This window comes from Netta rufina (genome assembly GCF_964035555.1).
Source record: "Netta rufina genome assembly, chromosome: 2".
In the NCBI taxonomy this organism is placed as follows: domain Eukaryota; kingdom Metazoa; phylum Chordata; class Aves; order Anseriformes; family Anatidae; genus Netta; species Netta rufina.
The window spans coordinates 125,078,310-125,102,308 of NC_140124.1; the positions used below are offsets into that span (position 1 = coordinate 125,078,310).

The following is a 23,999-nucleotide window of genomic DNA, read 5'->3' on the forward strand; positions in this document are numbered from 1 at the left end:
GTACAAGAAACACGCACAAACACTCACAAACATATATACACATGTCCAAATACATAGTAGTTAATGTACTCAATATAGGGCTGAAGACCCACTGCCCAAATTGTGTATTTAAGTTTCTGAGAAGAATCTTACATTCTTACATTCCTTTGAGTGGAACCGTTGGTTTGTGCTCTGGGTTGAGAGGCTGTTATTATTTGAGCTATACACTTCTACAATGGTGCTTAATGTTTTTTCCCAGTGTTTTTAAATGCAGGGGGGCAGCTTAGTCCACTTCCCTTGGTGAACTCATGCCCAGCCTATTTCAGACTGCTTGCTTCATTCAGTGTAGCCCTTGCTTGGCCTGCATGATTCCCTCTACACATTGCTCTTTCATTTGGTATTGGATTTGCTGCATGTTTTGTATATTTTATGCACTATGAAAATCAATAAAACAGATTGAACAATGAAATGTTAATGAATAACAACTGAGATTGCAGCTGTTTCATTTTAAGATGCTTTTAATCTCCACAAGCAAAGCCAACAGCATGTTCTTGAATGACAATGGTTACCAAGACAGACACACTGCCATCATTACTAACAATAAATTGCGGAACAATCTACATGGTTAGAACATTGCTGTGAGTGATGTGAGTTCATTCAGTGAAGCTCCTACACCAAAATCAAGGAGTCTCTGTGCAGTATCAATTTCAAACACCCAGATCCATGGAATCAGTCCATGAAGTGACTAAACCAGCACAGCTCAGACTCTTTCCATGTCTGCTTATCTGCCTAGGGACACGTGGGAAAGTTCAGGCAAACCAGTTTGAGGAGGGAAGTCACTGCACATAAATTACAGCATGCTAATCCCTTTCACAGATGCTCTCATTTAGGTGTAAAATGGTTTAAAGTTATTGAAGTTCCATGCCACCCTTGGCAGGATTTATTTACATTTCCTGTGTGAGGCTGTGGTTTGATGTTTCTAAATGGTCACTAGCAATAGCAGCTTAAAAGAAACTTCCTCACTTAAAAACAAAACAACACAACACAACAACAAACAGAACAAAATATAAAACAGCTTTTATTATTATTTTTTTTTTTCAAACTGATTTTTTGGCCAGATCAGTCCTCCAATTTTATTCCCAGTGAAGCAGCACAAATAATTGCTAGCATGCTAGAACCTCTCTCTCTCTCTCTTTCCAAATGATGTTTATTCTGAATATATTGAGGTTTTATGTCTATATTTAACTTTAAGTGGTTAAGGGTGGTCATGTAATTAATCAGGTTCAATTCTGCCTTACTTACTAGCCTACTAATTGCAAAAATAATTTCTAATGAATGTCCTAATTAGTGCCGTATGCACATGAATTATTAAGACATAAACAAAACAATGTTAATTCACAAGCTTTCTTCCTCGACCTGTGCTTCTGCAAACCTTTTAAGTACTTATACGGTTGCAGTGAAGCTTAAAACTCGAAGTCTGTGCTATCGCTGCGGGAAGTGAGGCATAGTTCAAGAAGTACAAAGCTCACTTCACTGAGAATGATGTATTAGGCCAGTAGGTACATTTGGACTCAAAGCACCTCAAAAAGGCAGGCTGTCTAAACCACACATACTTTTACTGAAAAAGTTGGCTGTGGAAGTCAGGATGGCAGGAAATGGAAGCAGTAGCAAGTCTGAGGAGGTCATACTGATAGCAGTCCATAGGACTGCAAGTCTCCATAATCTGTCTTCTAACTCAGAGACCTGTGTGGAGATAAGAGACTTAGGGGAAGGAAGAGAGGAGTTGGAACTAAAGTGTGAACGAGTGTGTATAAAGTGGAAGGAAACTATATGGTGATACCTGTTTGGAGTGGTAGCTCTTGAAACCCTTCCAAGGAAAGGGGCCAGGACTTGATGACCTCAGGAATTAGACCTAGAGGTGATATATTCCCTGACATGGAGATGGACTGGACATTCTTCCTGTAGTGGTGATAACTTCATTAACTCTACAACAGCACAGCAGGAACTACTGAGCAGGTACTGCCTAACTAAACAAGAGGCAAGGACCTTTACTCTGCACTTTGCTGTGGTTGGACACACTGGATAAATACTGGGAGAAATGTCACTATGGTACCTGGGCCTGAATATTAAACTCCATTGCTAAAGAATGTGTCTACACCATTCAGGTGCATTAGAAAATGTTTGAAAGTCCTATTTAAAAATTCTCTTTCAATAAACCTATTATCTATTTAGGATTATTTCAACATTAGTCAGTAACATTCTTTGAATAATAGACTAGTGTCCAGCTCCCTGGCAAAACTCACCTTCCTCTGTATTATCATTTAGACTCCATCTGAAAACATCATTAATTTAAATAAGCAATAGAGACTGAAATAAAATTCCATTCATGCTTAACTCTCCAGTGTGGTTTTGAAAAACCTTTCTTCTTCAGCCAGTCTTATGTTACATGCTGGATGGTCTTTGCTTTGACCACCTCATAAAAAAAGGCTCATAAATACTTTTCATGTGTTATTTAAACTAGCGGTACTCCCTGAGGCACCATGCTTTTATTTTTAAAAAAATCCTTTGTGTATTCCTAAAGCATTTCTAAACCAGTAGCAGAAGTAAATGTATATTTTAACCCAGAAAAGCCATGTTCTGTCAATATCAGGCCACAAATTTTCCTACTCCATGCTGATAAGAATAAAACATTTCCAGTAACTTCCACCTGATTTATATCCTTTCCTTCTAAAAATCATCAATTTTTTGAGTATGAGAGAAAATAACTGACATGACTTTGCTTGACTCAATGCTTTCCAAGCCCAAAAGTGCATTCTTGATATCCTGCCTCAGGCAAAAGGAGCAGACCAAGAACCTTACCCCTGCAGCTCCCTGGGAGTGCTCTGGCGGAAGGCATGAGAGCAGCCCCTGAGCTGGCTGATGGCTTCTGTGGAGAGGAGAGGGATGGGTATGGTGCAGTGGGCAGTGACTGTAGAGCAGGTGGGCAGATGGGAATGCAAAATCGCACCTGGTGTAAGAGACGTTTTGTGTCCCTCAGCTGAGAAGTGTAGATATCAGTAGAATTAATATCTACTGCAAGCAGAAGAGCCTGGATTGATAGTAAGTGAGGAAACAAAAAATACACAGCAATATTGATAGGACATTATATATAACCAAATCAAATGTAAAGAGGGATTTAAACCAAAAAGGTTAGGAACCAGATAGCCCGCAGCAGGAGTATGGACTAGATGAACCCTGAAGATTCCTTCCAACCCCAACCATTCTATGCTATATGAACAATCATTAGACAATTGGATAAATCCAGAAATCTCAGAAAATCTAGAGACATTCTTTCACATTCCAGTTCTGCTCCTCATTTGCTTCTCAGCAAGGGAAAAAAACAATCACTATTTTTGGATTACAGCCCAAGAATATTCTTCTTGGCTCACTGCATTTGGGCTTCTTTGTATTATCGTGAATTAAGGCAGAAATGACATCATCCTGAGTGAGACAGGTGTTCTCATCCCAACCTCCTTCAAAGACCCAGCCTGTGGTGTCTACAAAAGGAGCTGACAATAAAACAAAGAGAGACAAGGTAGGATTTCGGAGCTAAATCTTTTCCTTAGACACCACTTGCGCAGCGGCATCTACTTTGACACATGGAGATGGGTAACGTCTTCCTGACTGCTCATGGGTCTTGCAACCTCTGCCAGGACCTGACAGGCGTTTAGAGGTCCACATTTCTTTAATGGATAAATCTCTATGAAACAAATTTTCATTCTTCAGTAGAACCTGCAAAAGCACTAGCTGTCACTGAGATAAATCACTATGATCCACTTACATCTTTCAGTGTAGCTGACTTGCTAGATATGTATTTTAATACAAATTTTGCTGAAAACCGTTTACGTATTACCATTAACACTTTCTCAATCACATGCTTTTATTGTCAAAGCTTCATTTACATTTTTCTCACAGTTTTTTTTTTTTTCAATAAATACCAAGGGGGAAAAAAAAACAGATCCCCCACTCCTTCCTTATCCATCCTAATTATTTGGTAGTGAATCACACATGAAAATATGAGGAAGAACAGGAGATTAATGAAGAGTTTAGCATTATTTTTGGTAAGGGAGTGACAAAAGTGACCTCAAAGCAGTTTTAATAACACTGGAAATGAAGCAGTCTTTTCTGTATAAGGATTTCTTCCTCCCTCTCTCACACTCAGATTGTACTGTTTAGACAAAAGAAAACCTTTCATAACACCATTACCATTCAGCTGGCACAGTAGCTCTAGGATTCAATTCCAGTTCAAATTTCATGACCCATGAAGGCTGCTGGGCTGTAATTAGCTGGCACACACCTTGAGGGTATCCAATGCGGGAGCCATGTCCAGGGGCAGAGGTGGAGGTACAAGCATTGCTTGTAGAAGCATTTCTCCTCTGAATACCTTACCACATTTCACAGGAGATGATGTTCCTACCTGCAGAACCACCAACCTTGAATTTAGAGGGGTGGGAAATGAGCAGTGCCATCTCTGTATGCTTTTGCTATGCAGTCACCAAGGATAACTATTTTCTCTACTATGTACCGCAACCTGTGCATGAGAAGGAGACGGAGCTGGGACACAAGGAAACCCTCTCAAGGGACAAGGATATTCAGCAGGAGAAGAAGGAGAAGAAAATTTTCTTTTCTCCCAAGAAAAAAACAAATAATAAAACCAACCCAACGTAGCATCTGGCTGACCTAATGGGAAGTGTGGGGAGTAAAGAAAAACAATTTAAAAAGAAATAAGATTGAATTTAAAATACAAATGTATGTATAATAAAATACTGATACCATTGATAACTTTCGGCCTTTTATTATAGGTTCAAGAAGCTCATAGTGCCTCACAACTGCAATCATGCCAATGTCACAAGAGCCATTTTGTGTATGATGTTACTAAGAAGTAACAGACTTCAGATGGAGCTGTTAGGTCATTTAGTATGACATGGGATCAGAGCACACAGCCCAGCCTTCCCAGCCATCCTGGATCCCGGAGCTCCAACAGCCACCGTTTGCCTTCCAATACACTACTGCTCACTCACACACAAGATATCAGCTCTGTCTGGAAACTGTTTTTTTCATGATGTGCATTGGCTTGAGGAAGAGCAGGCAATAAGGGCAGAGACTTGTGGCTGCTGGCCATGTTCATGCTTTGCCTCCCTATGGGCCCTAGGACAGTGTCCAGGACATGTGCAAGCTGTTCAAATCTGCGCAGTGTTTAGTATATTTAGCTCTAGCTCTGATGGTGTTCAGGTGTCCCTGCAAGTACAGCAGAAGTGGAGTGGAGATCCTGGTTTCAGGAGAGGGCCATGCATAGCCACACTGCGGCCTGATAGCTGGTCTGGCCGTGGCGCACTGCCTGCTCTCCTTCCAACTCTGGAGATAGATGGGTTAAGCCCCAGCCAAATTATTACAAGATATTTCAGCTAACATGGACTTTAAAATTAACCACAGGTGCTGGCATGGCAAACAAGATGCTCTTTAAGCCAAGCCATTTCTCCTAGCCTGGCCAATCCTTTCTCCCAGGCTGCTGACCACCATTTAGTTTCTGGGAGATAAGTAATGATTGCTGCCTTTCCAAAAGTTGTGTTATTCAACCAAAACCATTTATTTATTTTGCTGCTTTTAATCCTTTCCCTTCCTATACTTTTATTTTATTTTTAGAGGTCCAGAATACTTATCTACCCAGCAACCTCGACAACTCTTAAAAGAAGGAATAGTAGAATATTTGCAGACTGATGCAGTCAGCATCTGGCAAGCTGAAGTGCCGTGGCAAAGTCACAGAGACCACAAGCTAGGTTTGTGGGCAGAGGCTTTTACCATTATCCTATTTGTTTTTTTTAGGTCTTTGGTCTTTTTCAACAGCTCTGCCAATTAGTGTTACTAAAATATGGTTCCTTAGGATTTACTGTCTGCACTACAGAACTGAGGATTTGGGGAATTCTGGCAGAACAAAATATCTGTGCTGATGGATAAATAAGATGACAGTTGTATGGGTTCAACTTTTGGCTGAGTAATTTCAAATCATAGCAGTGCCTTTCAATTTATATTTGTTTGCCTTCTTCCAAGCAGCAAAGAAAACTACAAACCACTGCAGGTTTACAGGAAAATATAGGGATGTCAGAGTTGGTTATAGCCTGACCGCTAGGACTGCATAGTTTATTTTTCATGGGCTATATCACTAACAGCATGTTTAATGTATGTTTTGGAGAACCAATGATTAATTTTATTTATATAATTAATGCAATTGTTTCCTCCTGTCATTGTTTAGACAGGTTTAAATTTTGTACGCTGTTGTTAACAAGTGTTATAATGAGTTTGAAACATAGCCTTTCTTCTAGCCATAGATATAAATACATGATATTTTGTTTATTTTACCCCAGGCCGCCTTTGGCATACACTGAGTAGGAGGAAGAAACTGAAAATTCTCCTTCAAGCAAAGATATAAAATGGATGAGACATGAGGATCTGACAAGTGAGTGAGTAACTTGACTTGAATTTAATAAACAGGAAACAACCTGCACAGAAGAGTCAATGTGCCATGACAACAAGATGTGGATTTGTTATTCCTCTTTTCACATTCTTGCAGCATTGCTACAGTGAGTGTGAACATATGCAATTAGTATTGTGTAATACCAAAAGGTTGGAGCCAAAGGAACTGAGGAATATGTCCTGCAGATATATGAACTAGGGCAGTACATGCAATAGCTTGAACCTAGCTGTGGCAGGTTCATATAAGCATATAAGATGTTGAGAGTTTTAATGAGTAACATGGGCATGGGTCTATACACTGCTGCCTTTGCTTCCTGAATCATCATGGCACACAACTAACAAAACAGAAGAAGGTGATTGGTGGCTTCACAATCTTGGTAGGTTCACAACTGAGTTTATCTGAGGATGGGTGGGAAAGACACATTGTGGCCTCAGGTCCATTTGGGAACTCCTCATGCCCACACTGATACTCCCTGTGCAACTGATGGTGGAAGTGAAATCCAAGTGACTAGGAACAGAAACATTGTTTAGAGACCTAAAGCATAATTGCTAGATATGTTTAGACATATTTGTATACCAGTTCAGCCATTTTCTCACTTAGTTTTCCCCTTGTAGATTAAAAGCAATGTCATTTGGTTATTTAGGTCGATTAGTAAATCAAAGGGCCAAAATCCAAATCTCAATTTTATGCTCAACTGTGGGAATAGTTGGACTGAATATCAGATTGCAGCTGTCCATTTTTGATTCTAAATATGACTGAAGGGGCTCTACTTTCCATTTCTAGTTAGAAAGGAACGGATTAAAATATATATATTTTTTCCATCTATGAGAGCCAAAATCTCCCTACATTTTATGCCACTGAATTAGAACACGAACCTCTGAATCTCACCTCTGGGTCTAATAAAACCTAATTAACAGGCTGATTTGAAAGCAGCATTCATAGTTCACCTTCAGATTTATGTTACATAATGAAGCATTTACAATAGTCTATTCTTCTTTTACAAAACAATTAGGTAATTTCAAATAAAATTTTTATTTCTATAAAATTATTGGCAATTAGTTTGTCATCTGGATAGCAAAACCATCTGTCCAGAACTATTCCCACCAGGAAGCTGAGGCTTTAGAAATCCCATGTACTTCCATGCTTTAGAACAATACCACAAATATTCAGCAGAAAGCCACTGTCTAAGAATTAAACCGGTGTCTTGTGGAACAGACTCCTTTTGCCAGCATGTTTTCAAAATTACTAGAATGGTTTTAGAAACCTGACCAGAGACAACATAAGTGTTCAAAGTCCTGCCAGAGACCTACACAAGGTTTGAACATCAGTCTATATTTGGTACAGATGAAAGAGCAATTAGAAGCCTGTGGAAAATATTAGTATCTGAGCTGTAACTTCTTCTGCACATTTCAGGTACAATATTCTCAATCTCATAGCAGAAGGAAATGTATTATACACTATTTTGGAAGTATTAAATAGCTTCTGTCTCAGATGTCAATGTTTAAAACATTGGGGTATCAAAGAATATGGAGGAAGACATTGCACCCAGTGGGAAGACATTCAAATGGCAAGAACAGTATCAGAGAAGTCAGTTCTTCATACCAAACAAACAAACAAACAAAAAAACATTGTAGGAGAAAAAATGATAAAAAAAAAAAAAAAAAAGTAGTCTGAAGTCAGTATCTTCTCTCATCACCCAGTGGCCCAGCTCAGGACTTGGACTGCTCAGCAGGAAGGAGGAAATAACATCAAACCATGTTCTCAAGCAAAATAAGGTTCAAGAACCAAGTAAAAGTCTTCAGAAAAGCTCTGGTTCAGGGATGCTATAGCAACGGTCAGGTTTATATAGTTATTATTTGTAGTGGAAAAACAAAAGAGCAATTATTTAGGAAAATGTCAATCAAATGACAATATATTGTTACAGATCTGCACAGATTCCCCTAACTTTTGCAGACACTAACGAGTATCCTAGTATGTAGTATTTGTCATAGTCAATTTAAGTTTAAGTTTTGATGGAAATTTAGTCTTTGGATTTAATGGAAGTAAATTTTAGGCACCATAAATGAATTCCAGTTCTGTTTACCTGTAAGAAAAAAATAATACCAAAAGTAGTGGTAAAAAGGCTGTCAAAACTTCTCAGTAGTCATTTAGCAATTAGCCCGTTTCCTAGGTTAAGCAAGAACAGACTATGGCAATAACCACCTTTGCTCCTAAGAAGATACTGACATTGGGTCCGTCAACTGTCCTGGGCATCCACTTGGGTAGTAGACTTGGGTCTACTGAAAGGAAATATCCAAAGATCCTCAGCAATATCCTCAGACCTGCTACTTCACAGAGCAACTGGTGCAATGGGGATAGAAATCAGGCTGCAGAGGATGAAATATCTTAGATATATCAGATAAAAAAGAATGAAATTGGATAAAGAGCTAGACCAAGGAGCTATAGAAGGCTGGATTTCAGCTGGATTGTAAGAGCACAAAAAAGCATTGCAAACATTCAGAAGAGCTTATCTCTTTCCCATACAATTGATATTTAAAAGAAATATTGCAACCTTAAGTACATCTGTTTCCATTTTAATTTGCAAATTCATTTATATTTGCTTTGTTTTTCATTTTATTTTTCATTGTCTTCTAGAGAATTAAGAATATAATAGGACTTTTTTTCAATTGCTATTCAAATTCTTCTCTATTATTGGGGGTGAATATAGGTCTTTTTAGTAGAATTTTAAACTCCTGTTTCATAAGAAGATAGCAGAAGCAGTCCTAGAAGATTTACCTGCTGTGTAGCAGAGATATGACTGGACTAACTTCTTGTGACCCTGAAGTAGGTTCAAAGTGGTATGTAAGTATATTTCTGAAACTGTGACACAGATGCTATACTGATTGATAAGTGAGTAACATATAGATAATGACTGCATAGTTAGATTTAAGAGCTTGAACATGAATTTAGCGCAAAGTTATTAATCCCTTCTAGAATTACAACATTTACTGAGGTAAAAGGGAATTACATGATTTTATTTTATTTTATTATTTTGTTTTTCAATTCAGTTGCTCATCTTTGTAAAGAAATTTGCATTTATGTACTCTGGAGAGGAAGGAAAATATGTATTGTTACTGCTGCATCTGTTTAAGTTTGTTCAGTGGATTTTTCTGAGGAGAGCAATGGGCACAATTATAATTCAGTGTCATGAGCACATATTGCAGAGGCAGAAGCCTTGAGTCAAGTACCAGCTGCCACTCTGTATTGGGCTTACACGGCAAGGTTTTGGTAGCAGGGGGGCTTCAGGAGTGGCCTCTGTGAGCAGAGCCCAGTAACTGACCCATGTCAGACCAAAGCCAGCTCCAACTGGCTCCAAAGGGACCTACCACTGTCCAGAGCTGTGGCAGGGAGTGATGCTGGTTGTGCCTCTGGGAGGGCAGATTGAAGGAAGGAGGAAACAAACAAGCAAACAAACAACAACAACAAAAGCAACTGCTATGCAACAGCAGCTGAGAGAAGGGGGAGAAGCAGCCCTGCAGCCCCCAGGGCAGTGCAGCAGGAGGGCAGGAGGTGATCTGGGCACACAGCAGCAGTTTCCCTGTGGCCTGTGGAGAGGCCCTTGGTGGAGCAGGCTGTCCCCCTGCAACAAAGTGTTTCCCCCCCCCCCCGCCCCCTTCTGTTGAGGAGTGGAAGAGATGGTAGTGTGGTGGTACTTATTGGTATTAAACCACTTCCATAAAAATTCTCTGATTCTCTAATATTGGCAGTCTCCCAAGAGCTGGATAGAAAGAGTAGAAAGTCAGAAAACAAGTGGGCAGCTTCCTTTGAGAAAGGGCTGTCAGGACATTGAGACAAGATACCTGGACTATGAGATGTGGTACCTGAGTACTTGGGAAGGACCTCAGTGGTTCCTTGCCGAGGCTTCCAGACCTCTCCATGGAGAATACACCTGCCCAGGTGAAACGGGGGGGTGCCCCTTGGGTGGCCACCCACAGCGACATTTAGCATTGCTGAGCATGAGGCATTTTTTGGGCCAGAGACCTAATGATGTGCCTGGGTTGTTCTGTGGTAGAGCCAGGAAATGAAACTTGCTTTTCTTAACCAAAAGCTAATTAACTCCATGTTGGACAACTCTTCATTCTTCCTGTTCCTTGCTTTGGATTGTTTTTTTCCCAGATTTATTATTTCACATTTTTAAATCACATTACATGTTCTCTTTCTAACTGCTCTCCACCTCCTCTGCATTTTATCTCCTGTCTCTGCAGTCTCACCCACTCAGCTCAGTGCGATCTCTAGCTCTCATTTCACTTCTATGTTAGATCTGACATGAGTTGGTAATGAAAAAATGAAGCAGTCGGGGGCTTCCTTTGCATATGTTTCAATCCCCACTTTGGAAAATTAATGCTTCATCTATGCATAAGACTGGAAAAAAACAGTGCTCCAGGGAGTAGTTGTCAGGATCCAATGCAGAAGATTTCAAAGTGTGGGTAAGAAACAATGACCAAGCCACAGATACCTCTTCCTAGCATAGTAACTGCCAGCAGTGATGAAGCAAAGGAAAAGGCAGGTCACAAATAACATATTCACTCATGCATTGGGCTGACTTCTGCAAGGTGTTAGCTGGCAACATCAGGTGGCTTCCATGGGAGCTGACAGATACATACTTTCCCTTTGGTTAAATCCAGTACTTCTATTTTCCTTCTGCTGTTATTCTAGCACCATTAACAAGAACCAATAGCCATTTAAAAACTAGAGATGGCAATGTAGATTATTAGTATAAAATGAAAAATATATTTTTCCCTAGTGTATCAGAACTTGAAAGTTTATTTGCAGTAACACAGAATGAAATGATGATAAACAGTTGTAAAGATGGATGATTTGACTGAGCCTGCTGTCCCAACAACTTTACTGTAAATGGTTTGCAAAATAAAAAGCCCTTTACTCTCATTTTCCAGCAGAGATATGGGATATAAATAAAACAGTTTTCAGAGTTGGAGTTCCCTGTATTTAGCTGTCTGATCTCTTTAGATATATCCAGTCTTGGTTCCCAGATTATTCACAGGGCCGGAAGGGAGCTGGAAAGTAGACATTTCTTCTCATAAATCTTCTAATGCCCTCACTTGCCAGGCAATTCCAGCACCTCAGACACCAGTAGGATCAAATGTCCCAGATAACGTGTCAGACATCAGTTAATTCTACAGCATGCTGGGAATGGCTGCAATGCACTCCTTTTGGTCACTGCTGTTGTAATCAGGCAATTAGTTCAAAAAGGAAGTTTTGTAGACTTAATTCCCTTTTACCCTGAGAAGACACAAACTCACTTTTAACTAAGCCTCACACTTCCCACCTTGTAGCACTGTCCCTCTCTCCTTTGAAGCCATGCTATGATGCAGCAACAAAACTTGGATCTCACTAGTCCAGAAAGCTTCCTGTCATGGTGTGTTGTTGGAGGAGCAGAGAGTGCTCTACACCAGCCAGTGCAAAAAATCATACATGGTTGATAGCAGAGTTTCTCCTCATTTACTTTTCTACAGTCTTCAGCTTGACTAACCTCTGTGCAGGTGGCATGGCAGTACCAGTAGGAATACAGTATTTCTTGGGCAGATTAGTCTAAAAGCCATTAATTCACATGAACTTCTGGAAGGCTAGATGTGGGTTTGGGCATACCCCTCACCATCACTAAGAGAGAGAATCAAACCCACCTCCTGAGTCAACTCTCATTGGTCTATGGTAAACCAACCTAGGTCTGCTTTAAAAAGATGGCATTACCACTTCTTCCCTGATTTAAAGGGTGATCCTGCTCCATGCTTGTAAAAGACAAATGAAAATCTTTAACTCCCAGAGATGCCTGGGCCTGTAGATCATCAGAGGTTTGCAGACTTGCCATAGCCCAGAGTGAGATGTCTGAGCGATGGGGTTAATCCATTCAGGACATGTTTGCACTGGGGGTAACCAGCCGAGGCACCACAGTACCTAACATTTAGGCACTTTTTGTAAGTCACTTAGACACAGATTTCCAGGACACCGTGCATCAGTGCATTTCTGCACTGATCTTCTCTAGGTCCCCCAGATAAGCAAAACAACCCATCTAACTGAGCCTTTTGTAAACTAGGTGCAAATATTGTTATCCTATTTAACACCTCAGCAGGGCATAAGCAGGTGAACAACTTTTGCCTTGGGACAGAAAAGAAAGATGTCTCCCCATTCCAAACCTAGAGAGCAAAAATATCATAGACTTGCATACAAGAGGATTGTTTAATATGTTCACAAATCAAATTTATTAATTTAAAACAAAATTAATGAAGAAAAATTCTGTACACAATTGTGGACACAACACACTTTTTGTACAATAAGGCCCAGATAAACTGTTTATTTTTCAGTCGGCAAGTGACTAAAAATTGAAAAGAGACCAAGAAAAAAAAAAATACAACCAACTCCCCATCACTGTCTAATTTGCTTGAAGAAAAAAAAAAAAGGCTAATTATAGTCTCAATTCTAAAAACTACCCACAACGTGCTTTATGTATGTATGTGAGTACCATGTGAATTCTAGTACTCATACCGGGTAAAGTAAAGCACATGTGCAAGTCTTGGTAGAGTAAAAACCTCTTTGTTGGTAATAAAGCAATCCACAAACATTGAATTCTAGCAGCAATATGATTCCTCCAGTAGAGAAGGGCGTTGCTTTGCAGCTACATTGGTGCTTTGTAGCTTTGCAGGTAGCTGTTTCAAGGCTGGTGTTTTTAGCAAAAGAAAACAAGAAGAAAAGCTGGAGAATGAACCAACAAAGCTGATTTTTTTTTTTTTTTTAAATGAAGAGATTTAAATCAGGCAAAGGGAATTGGTACAATTCAAGCCAGAAAGTCAGACTGACAGTTTATCTGACCAAGTAGCTCATGGCCTTCAAGATTAGAAAAGTCACAAGTCACAGACAGACACAGTCTAGGTTTGTCCTGTAAGCGGATATAGACAAAAGCAAATTTTAGCTTCTTGATGATATTTCAGTGTTTCCATTGCCGGCAATGGATGTTATATCTTAGGAAAATCTGACTCCTGGTGGAAGAGGATTAAAAAACTTAAATGTATATGAGTATCCTTGTTCAGTTTCTCCAAAATATTCCCATTTCTAATTTCTAAAAATAATGATGATAATTTCCTTTATTTTTGGACAAGACAAAAACTATTTGGTACCTAGATGCCAGTTTAAGTCATGTCTTACAATATATTTGTGTTCTCTCTCTTATTTCTTTATGGAATGAATCTGTTAATTCATTTTTCAATACTCTAAAAAAGGGTTAATATGTTGACATTAAAAGAGGAAACTGAAGACAGCAATGCATTCCTCTTTGGTTGTGTATTATGTATATTTCCTTAGCGGGGGAAACGAAATTTATCTTTTCATAATCAGAGTAGGTGAGTGAGGAAAAAGGTAGAGAAGTAGCTGAAAAGAACAAAACCCAATTCCTATTGACACTTGACATCCATGCTTTTGGTCTTGACAAATTTATCTAAAAAAATCCATTATCTACATATTTATAACCAACGCATTGATAAGGCACTGCACAACAGTTTGTGCACATGTGGCCTCATTCTTTACCAACAAGGCATTACTATCTTTCAATAGCATTTACCTTAACAATATGTAAAAGAATCATTCATTATTACAAATTTACACAAAAAATTCTTCCTGTACATGATTGTCTCAGTGATGTACCTATTTGTTTAAATTAGACATATTTTAAACTACTCTGTAATGTGCTAAAATCAAAAGTAGTTGCTGTACCATAAGGCAAAGGCTTATAATAGCCTTTATTCCTATTATACATATCCTCAGTTATACGATGTCAAAATATAGTCTGTTCATAAATAAGTAAAGATGTACAGAGTACCCTGGGTATGAGAAACCAAAAAGTAAACCTTCTTTACAAGAAAATTACTCCACTGGTATTTTGAAAAATCTCAGTCTTCATTGTGCAATCAAGTTCGCTGTGTTGAAGAAACGGTGTGTGTCACATTGAAGAGTCTAAAAACAACAAAGCACGTGCAGGTCCTTTTTTTCTTCACAGGTACGAACCTTTTATTTCTTTTTTTTTTTTTTTTTCCTTTTCCATTTCTTTTTGGTAGCAAATACGGTAAAGATGAGTTGTTAAAACATTCACATGGCTTATTTTCATTGGACTTGCAGTACCAGAGTCCACAGCTGTTCTGAAGAAAGAGACATGCTCCTCCATTTACTGAAAGGGCAAGGGTTAAGACCAATTGCAGCTGTACGTCAACATGTTGAAATCACAAAGTTCTGTAGTCCAATGCTGACACAAGACACAGGCATACCATCCACGGGCAGAAGGAGGCTCTGGGGTTTCAAAGTGCTGCTGAGCTGCTACAAGTACTCCAGTTCCAAGGCATGGTGAAGGGCCATAAGGTCAGAGTGGCTCGAGATCCTCCAAAATGGCATAGCATGCTGTGAACAGCACAGACAACATGTAAAAATAACCCAAAGCATTCTGGTATTTAGACCCACCCATTGTCTTTTGCAAGAACATGGTAACACAGCAAGGAAAAAGCAAGAGTCAGAGTTCTTAAACCCCCAAGCCTTTCACATTTATCTCTGGTTTCTCTGACCCCCAGCATAAATTATCAATAACAGCGCATCTATTTGCCAACGCAAATAACAATGTCATGAGATGTTAAAGGAAGGGAGGGATTTCTCATTTCTTTTTCAGAAAATCAAATTATGATATATTACAGAAGAAAATGCTGTTTCTAGGAAAAAAATAGGAAAACTATGTTGTACATGAAGCAAATGGGTAATTTGAGGAAGGGAACAGGACTTCAATAAAATAAAATTAAAAAAAAAAAAAAAGGAAGTGATAGTAATATTTACTATCAAAACATATTTATTCTTTGGGAAACTATCCCTGGCAGGTGAGTTATGAACATAGCAGAGATGATTCAGAATAGTTCATATGTTGCTCACATCACTTTGAAGGGAATTTTATCTTGGTGTTTTTTTACAACTTCGGTCATTGTTAGCACTGATCTTAAAACACATTTTCCATATGGGACAATTGAAAAATAAATACATATTTTTTTCCTATTAACTGTAATAAGATCTCACTCTGGAGCACACCTATGTTCACAAAGAACCTGAAGAAACCAAAAACAAATACCAGGAAAAAGCACACATTACCTCATCCATGAAGGGAAAAATCTGATAAAGACTACTTATTATCTTTATTATCTTTAAACTGTAAAACAAGGATTATACTGTCAGCAAGAACTTTTGCATAAATAAATAATAATAATAATAATAATAACCATCAGCTTTCTTTGGGAAAATTTCTATCAATCCCACGGGAAAATAGTTTCCATGCAACAATATTCTTAAGGTTGCACACAGCCATATTCACCATTTCAGTGGGTCAGCTTGTGTCCAGCATCTTTAGGAGGCAAACCACAAGCAGTTTGCTATCACAATAGCTTCTGAGGTCCCCAGTCACTTTATTGACAATTTCTCAGAAAAGGTTTCTTCATCCTCCCCCAGCAATTCCTGAGGAAATTCCTAATTCTATTTAAATCAGCAGCAAAACTCCATCTCTTCTGATCATCACTTCTATGTTGACCTCCTCTTTAATTCAGGTTTTCATTCTCAAGTTTTGAATAGAGAACAATTTTGAAAACAGCATAAAAGCGCGATGTGAAACACACTGTTTCCAGGCGCATGTTTAATGTGAACCCTGCATATTTGCTCTAAACCTCCCCCATCAATCAAACACCTTAGCACATAGCTTATGATAAATTTGTCTTTAGAGTTCAGGTAAACATCTGTCATGATATAAACATGAATTATTTTTAGGAGGATAATGCTTCAATCCAGATATCAATGTGATGATGAATTGGGTTCAACTTATGGAATAAAGCAGAGATTCTTAAAAGAAACTTAATTAAGTGAGTATTGGCAAGTCTCTCTGAAATCAAATGGCAATTGCTAAGGAATAATCATCAGTTGCTTTTGTGAAAGATGGAGGAGATAATGCTGGATTAATTAATATTAATCAGCAAGACTTTGCTAAAGAGTGGTGCATGACCAACAAAGGAGCACTCTAAGGAATCTGGAAAGCATGCACCAAGTTAAGGACAGGTATTAGCAAGTAGAATTGCAAAATAGGAGGGACTGCAGAGTGATAAATGTGGGACTGAGCACCCAGTGTCCGTGTTTCAAGGTTTTTATTTCAGAATAACTCTGGTTTTCTACCATGGAAAAGATGCCCACTAACAGCTGGAGAGCATTTGGTGTTTAGCTCTTGTTTAGCTCTTGTTTAGCTCTTGTTTAGCTCTGCCCAAAATATTTTTTTTTTTTTTTTTTTTTTTGTTCCTTAAAAAAACCCTCCAGAATGTTAGTAAAAGTACAGTGAAGAGGATGATCTGCTTCGGTATGACACTCATGATCTAGAATAAAATATCATATGGATGTGTCAACTTATGTCCTCATGCAGAGGACATATACAATATGTCCTTTTACAATAACAAAAATTCTACAGGAAGAAAATAAAATGACTGACAAGAAAGCACCACTGGAACAATTCCTCTTTTACTTTGTTTTACTCTGGATTATCACAAAGACTTAAGAAAGAGCTACGTCTCAGCTTAAAGATAAATAAGTGAGCCACAGCTGCTTTGGGGGGAAAAATAATAATTCAGAGACAAGTGTTGTTGGAACAAATTCTTAGATTATTTTCAAAACACTTTTACACATTACTCTTGTCCATAAGAAGGAAGCATTAAACAAGACATCTACTATTTCAGCATCTTTAATCTAGTCTTCTATTGATTTGCTTCTATGCTCCACCAGTGACAGAAACTAGATGCAATTATCTCATTGAGTTACAGCTCCCAGTGTCTTTCCTATTACACCACATAGACAGTCTGTCCTCTTCACTGTCAGGTCAGGCACCACTGTTTTCCAGCTCAAATCTTTCCTACAGATTCATTTATTGCATCATGCTCAGGAAATGAATGAACAATAGCAAAGAGAAATAAAAAATCCTCATCATACTGTTCTCCAGGATCTCCAAAAGCTTCTGTCTGTCTATCACTTATTGAGGCTGCAAGAACTTCCTGGTAGAACTTATAACATCTGATAGGGGCATTACATCAATGACAAACAGGTACAAGTCTGTGTTTGCAGCTGATCTGAGCCATGTTTGCCAACTGGGGGCACTCAGCAGTGCTACCTCCCTTTCTTGCATTGCTGCAGTTTCCCTCTCCACTCACAAGCTGCAAGGCAGCATGTACCTGGTCTCCCAGCTCTCGCTGTCAGCTTGGCACCACTTGTGCCTCAGCTGCTGGGTCAGAAGGGTGTAAATTGCATACCAAAGCTGTCATGTGGTGAGGGGTTTGGTGGACATCTGCCTTTGAATAGTGTCTATGAAGAAGCCAAGAGTCAATGACATGGAAGCCCTCCAAGGTCATATAGCAAACTAATGAATAGGGAGAATTGTAGTAAGTAATAAATTCTTGGCTTCCAGCTCCCACTTCATGCAGTTCCAGCATTATACTGCTTCCCTAGTAACAACCTCAGCATCACAGAGTGTACACACACCAGGCGTCTAGGGCAGTTAAAGATCCTGATTGTTTTAACAGAAGCTTTAGTTTCTGCTAAATCAAATCACAGTGATTCTTGCTATGATGCCCATATGCAATATTGAGTTTTCGATTACCCTCAGCTGTTTATGGTCAGATTTTAAACCAAAACTTTAAGTGGTCATTATTTTGGCTATATCTTTGTGAATGAAATTCACTTAAGTGTCCTCTGCTTTATTTATATCTGTCTGTGAAAGGAGTATACCTCCATTTATACCATTCAGTTATGAGTGAGGTGTGGAATGAGAGCCTGGAGAGTCCCGTGAAAACAAAGAAGTTGTGTAAATCTCAGGATTATAATTATTTTCAGTTCTTCTTCATATAGGTCAAAGGACTGGCAGTGTACTCCCAAGAAATGAAACATGCAACGAACGCAGCGGCTGCACAGGGACTGGAATCTGCATGGGCGCTCTGTGCACGGGTTGAATGTGGCTGATTCAGATCTCTGTCAATTTGACCCTACAGCACAGACTTCTGAGACTTCTAGCTAAGAGAAGGGGAAACAAATCTGATACAGATCTATATATAGCTACATGCATGTGCCTGTGTGTGTATATGCAATCTCGTACACGTGTCCATATATGTGCATGTGTGTTTACTAGGTATATACAATAATTTTCACTTTATCTAAGAAAGCAAATGACTGTACAAAAGAAAAATGCTTGAAGTAACAAAACGATCTTACAAAACCTTGAACATTATTCCTGTATTACCATGCCCCACATATCTACAACTATTGTCAACAGTGGCAACACAGCCATGAGGCAGAGACCCATTTTTTTCTTACTAAATGAGCAGACAAGAGTTTCTTTGGATATATATTTACTACATATTGCCTTTAGAAAGCGTCTCTGCCAACACTTACCACACATGTCATGCACAACACGTGTCTTCTATTCTGGGCACATGAAAAAATGCTAATATCTCATTTACTACTGTGCGAGAACGGATGACAAATGCTAACCACTAATAAACAAGCAGTGTAACTGGATGCTAATGAAACTATGAGAAAGCTGTTCTTATTGCTTGTTGGAGGAACATATGACTAGACTGGTAGTAAGCAAGGATTTTGTTTACTGTTTCAGTATCTTCAAAGTATATATGAAGCTTTTTTCTACTGAAAGGCATGAATCATTTCAAAGATATTTAATAACATATCATACTTGATAATAAATATATTTATGACTGTTTTAATGATATTTTGAAATGAAATGTGGTGGTGAAAGTTTGACTTTGTGTTAGTTTGGTAAAAACATGAAAAATTAAATTAACTTAGCAAATCTAATTTTTATAGAATCATTCAATAACCTAAAAATATTAAGGTAATTAATTTCTGAAATAGAAACAGTATTATTTTTCAGCACATATTTACTAAAAGAACCAATCTGCAACTATTTTATTCAACAAAATAAATGAAAGTGTTTCAATTCAACACATGCACAAAACAAAGACGTTTTTTGATGGCAATACTGAAAAGTGCAGACTATCCTCCTTCCCTGAAATGAATACATATTTCTAAAAAAACCTTACTCCTGAGATTTGTGACACATTTTAATAGAAAACTCATAAGTTTCTGTCATCTTTAACAGTATTTTTGTTGTGTTTCTGCCAGATTTTGCTAAGCAGTCGTCTTTACTTCCTACCCCAAACCTGAGCAGCACAGTGTGACTGCAAGCTTTAAAGTAGTGGCAGATTGGATACCCATTTATATTCTATTTATTGCTCCACGAAGATTTATGATTTTTCCTCTCAATTTTCCTCCAAAGCAATGCAACCATTTCAGAGACAAAGGGAGAAACTGATTTGCCTAGGCTCTCCCAAATCACCTGATTTAAAATCCAGCTCCTCCATGGAGAGATCCTCCTCCTTTGTCTCATCTCGCAAATGAGAAACCCTTTGGAGGATTCTCCTAAGTAGGAAAATACAGGACTTCTTTCTGCCTTATGGATACTTCCCAACTGTGTCTCTAAATGCAAATGCAAAAGAAGAGCTCAAAAAAAAAAAACAACAAACAAAAAAAAAAAAAAACCACAAAAAAAAAAAACGAAATCAGGACATCAGAGTCTCTGGCAGGGAAACGTAGAAACTTATGTCACTGCAGTGGCATGCAGATGTACACAGGGCAAGAAGGCAGCCCCACGCCTGTGCTTGCTGCGGGCACATGGGCACATGTCCCCACACTGTACCCCTTGTCCCCATGCACCCCTTGCCTTTCCCCCCTCTTCTCTCTTCCCTCCTCTCCCTCTTCTCCTGGGGAAGCAGATCCAAAGGTAGCAACCTCCATGTGAACCCTGGAGTTACAGCTGCCCTGACTGCTTGCTGAACTGATCCAGAAGGGTAAGATTTCTCCTCAGCCTGTAATGCAAACGTCCTGAGGATTTTAATTGTCTTATAAAATATTTTGCAGGAAGTGACAGCTCAGCCAAGGTGTTGATACCATGGCTTGTCCCATGCTGCATGAAATGTAAGGGTATGCGGTTTCCTCAGTGTGTTGTATTTATTTTCATCGATCAAAGGAGGCAATTTACTAAAAATGTCTGTCCTAATTCTTTTTTTTCAAAACAGCAATGACCTTTTCACCTGTATTAAAAAGTATGTACTATTGAATTTTTACAACAAAGGCAATAATAAAAAGATTTTAAATGCATTTTTTCTTTTGTTGTATTAACTCAATATTTAGATTAAATAAAGGACAAAAATGAAAAACCTTGTTTCATGACTAAGCAATCAACTAAATTATTGGTGAACTATTTTTTAATAAAAAAAACCCTTATCTTTATCACCTCCTAAGCTTGAAGTTCAGATCTTTTCACTAAAGAAACAGAATAAAAATCTTTCATATTAAATAGATTTGAATTTATATGCTCACTTAAAAATACTCACTAGAGCAATCAGTGAAGGGCCATTCTAGCATTAAAGTAGGAAGGACCTACTCTCTGTGTCCCATGTAAAGAAATGCACATATACTAAGGGTTTCCCCACAGGCTAAAGCCCTTCAGCAAAGCACAGTACAAAGGAATAACATAAAATCTGTCCCTGCCTTTAGAATATCTCAAAATCCAATATGCTGATGGGAAGGAAGCAGCTACAGTGTGAGGGGGATAAGAAAGGTAATGGAGACAGTCATGTCAGTTTGGGTTGATGGGCTTCGTATTTTCTGTGGGGGTAGATACTCGTTTGTTTCCACACTCACTGGAGAAGATCTAGGCTTTTACATTTTTTCTAATACAGCAATACCATTTATTCATTAGGCAGGGCATATGTCTTAACCTTAAGCATACTTTAGGGTGCATTCCCATGCCTGCTCCTCCTTATAATGCTAAAAACAATCTGAGGAGCAGATAATAAGGCATCATATGAATTGGGAGCAGCTTCCAGTACAGCAAGGCACCACGTGGCTCTTTCTCTTGATGCATCGGAGGGCAAATCCTGCCGTCACAACTTGCAATGGTGAATTGTTTTTAGGTGGAGCAGGACAACAACCCAAGAAGCATTTCCCTTAATCAAATTAATAGTTTCTGCAGAAAGGCTGGGCTGCTGCTACACTTATTGACTTCTCTGGCATTGCTGTAAGAGATAATTTAATCCAGAGCGTCTAACATGCTTTAAATCTGAAAATTCCTTCCACCAAGAAAGAATATACAGAAGCAATGGCACAAAGGAACTTTCTATGCTGCTACACCTCTTAGCAACTGGAAAGGCTTTTTCTTATGCTTTTCTGAATCATGTTTCCTGTTGAAAAAAGCAGTGAATTAGATAATGTTACCAAAAGGACTACTCCTGCCATTATCATATACAACACTATTTCACCGAGCAACAGAAAAGGAACAAAGAAGATTTTTTTTCTACTGATTTTAAATGCAGCTTTTAAAATGTAATCATTTACAGCGGGAAAACATTTCTCTACAAAGATGAAAGGCATTTCTGAAGGAGAAAGGAGCAAACTGTTCCCGTCCGTCCGCCAAAGGGATATATGAAACTGATGCTCTGCAAAGTGCCGGGACAAGCCGGGAACCTGCCTGAAATGCTCCAGGGGCACAAAACCCAGATTTCATGAAGCAAAACCAGTCATTGGTGCATCTGGTAAAATGCCATCGAGGCTAATTTGTTTTACTCTGCCAATTTAGAAAGTTACAGTGGAAACAGATATAGAAGTATCACAGAGATTTTTTTTTTTGGTAAAAGTTGTGTAAAAACAATTTACCTGTAAAAGGAAGGAATAATAAAAATGCCCATTTTCATATTTGTTTTCTTATTGTTCCAATAGTCAAAATTATGCCTCATTCCTTCAAGTGAAGACTCCATTTCTTCTTCTCTTTGATAAAAGAGTGAGTCTAGTAATACTGCTTATTATTTGCCAGCAGGAAGTATTGCTCTTTATGGAGCTTACTCCACACTGGGGAAAATGTGATTTTTTTCCCTTTCTCCCAGAGAAAGCCATGAGTATTTACCTGAATTAAAATTATGGACCCACAAGAAAACTGAAATTTATGTATAAGTGCTCCAGCCCTACATACCTATTCAAGGTGTGACATATATGTATTTCATACGGTCAAATAGCACACTGCTTTTGATCAGTGAGATTCACCATTTTTTGCTTACATTCATAACACACGATGTGGTATTTTGGGATGCCAATGAAAACAGAACTATTAGTTCTTGGCACAGAAGCCAGGACCCATTTTCTGGATCCTTTTTGAAATACACCAAACATGCATAGCCAGCATAATGTGTCTTTTGGAGAACAGCAGGACACATCATTATCTACAGTTTTATGCAGCTTTCTACCAGATATGATCAAAACATTATAATTCATAAAGCAAAGATACAAAAATCAAATGCCAGTGCACACTGTTTCACATATAACAAAAGGACAATTTTACTTTCAGACCCCTGAAATCTTGAAAAAGAGCCATTACCTTCTTTGCGCCTTGTTCTTCTTCAACACCATCCCCTATAACCACATACACTACTTTCCTTCCAAATCTCTGAATTATTCGCTCAAAACAACTTTCCTTTCCTGGAAGAAAAACAAACAAACAAACAAAAAAAAACAAACAAAAAACAAACAAACAAAAAAAAAACACAACACAAAACAAAACAGACTATTCAGGATAGGTGGTCACAGGATATCATGAAATCACCTGCTATTATTTTAGCTTGGACCCCCCGAAATTTTGAATACATAATTACAATTACTGCGAGAAAAGGGAGAAGAGCCTCTCCTGCAGGATGGCACCTCTCCTGGTGGTCCAAAACCCACTGAAGCTTTGCTTCTGCCAGAGCAACTGACAGGCGGCATTCAAATCTACCCTGAAAGGTCCTTAAATGTGCATGACATGGTAGATGTAGCATACCAGAGGTCTGCAATATCACCTTTCTTGTCTCCTGCACTAACCTGAGACAAGTTTCAGTGGGTATTTCCCCACCAGGAGAAGTCTCTACCAGCTGTGTACAGCCAGTGTCCTCAACAGAGTAAATTGATTGAATCTGAGTAGAAATTCTAGCTTTCTCTCTGCAACCTGTGACAGCATTAATCACAGCTCCTGGAGCAGTAGTATCCTGACATAGGAGGTCGCCAAAAAGATTTGGATTTAAATGCCTCTAATCCAATATATGGGTAAGATCCTTGATCCTGCAATGGGATCCATTAACTTGGCTCATTAGTTCACTGCATAGACCTAGGGAAATGATCCCAATTCTGTACATACAAGGTACCAATACTGGGAAGCCAGAATGTAAGTGAATGCTTACAGTCAAATTTTCTTAAATGCTCCCATTCTGAAAGATCCCTTCAGTCTGGTCATAATGCATGCTTACTTGTGTGTCTGCTGGGTGTCTAGAGCAACTGACAGGAAGAATTGTAATTTTCAAAATAGTTATTTCAG

The 23,999-nt window shown here is 38.7% G+C and overlaps 1 protein-coding gene across 5 annotated transcripts in view; it reads right to left on the bottom strand.

The window, feature by feature from the left end:
* Positions 1-12,761: 12,761 nt before the first annotated feature.
* EYA1 (EYA transcriptional coactivator and phosphatase 1) overlaps positions 12,762-23,999 on the bottom strand; it is a 151,478-nt gene continuing 140,240 nt past the window's right edge. For all 5 annotated transcript variants that reach the window (XM_084306991.1, XM_084306995.1, XM_084306994.1 and 2 more), the window contains 2 exons: positions 23,031-23,131; positions 12,762-14,929 (listed from right to left, as the gene is read on the bottom strand). In XM_084306991.1, the coding sequence (XP_084163117.1) occupies positions 14,849-14,929; positions 23,031-23,131 (182 nt within the window). In that variant the 3' untranslated portion in view covers positions 12,762-14,848. The remainder of the gene's footprint in view (positions 14,930-23,030; positions 23,132-23,999) is intronic.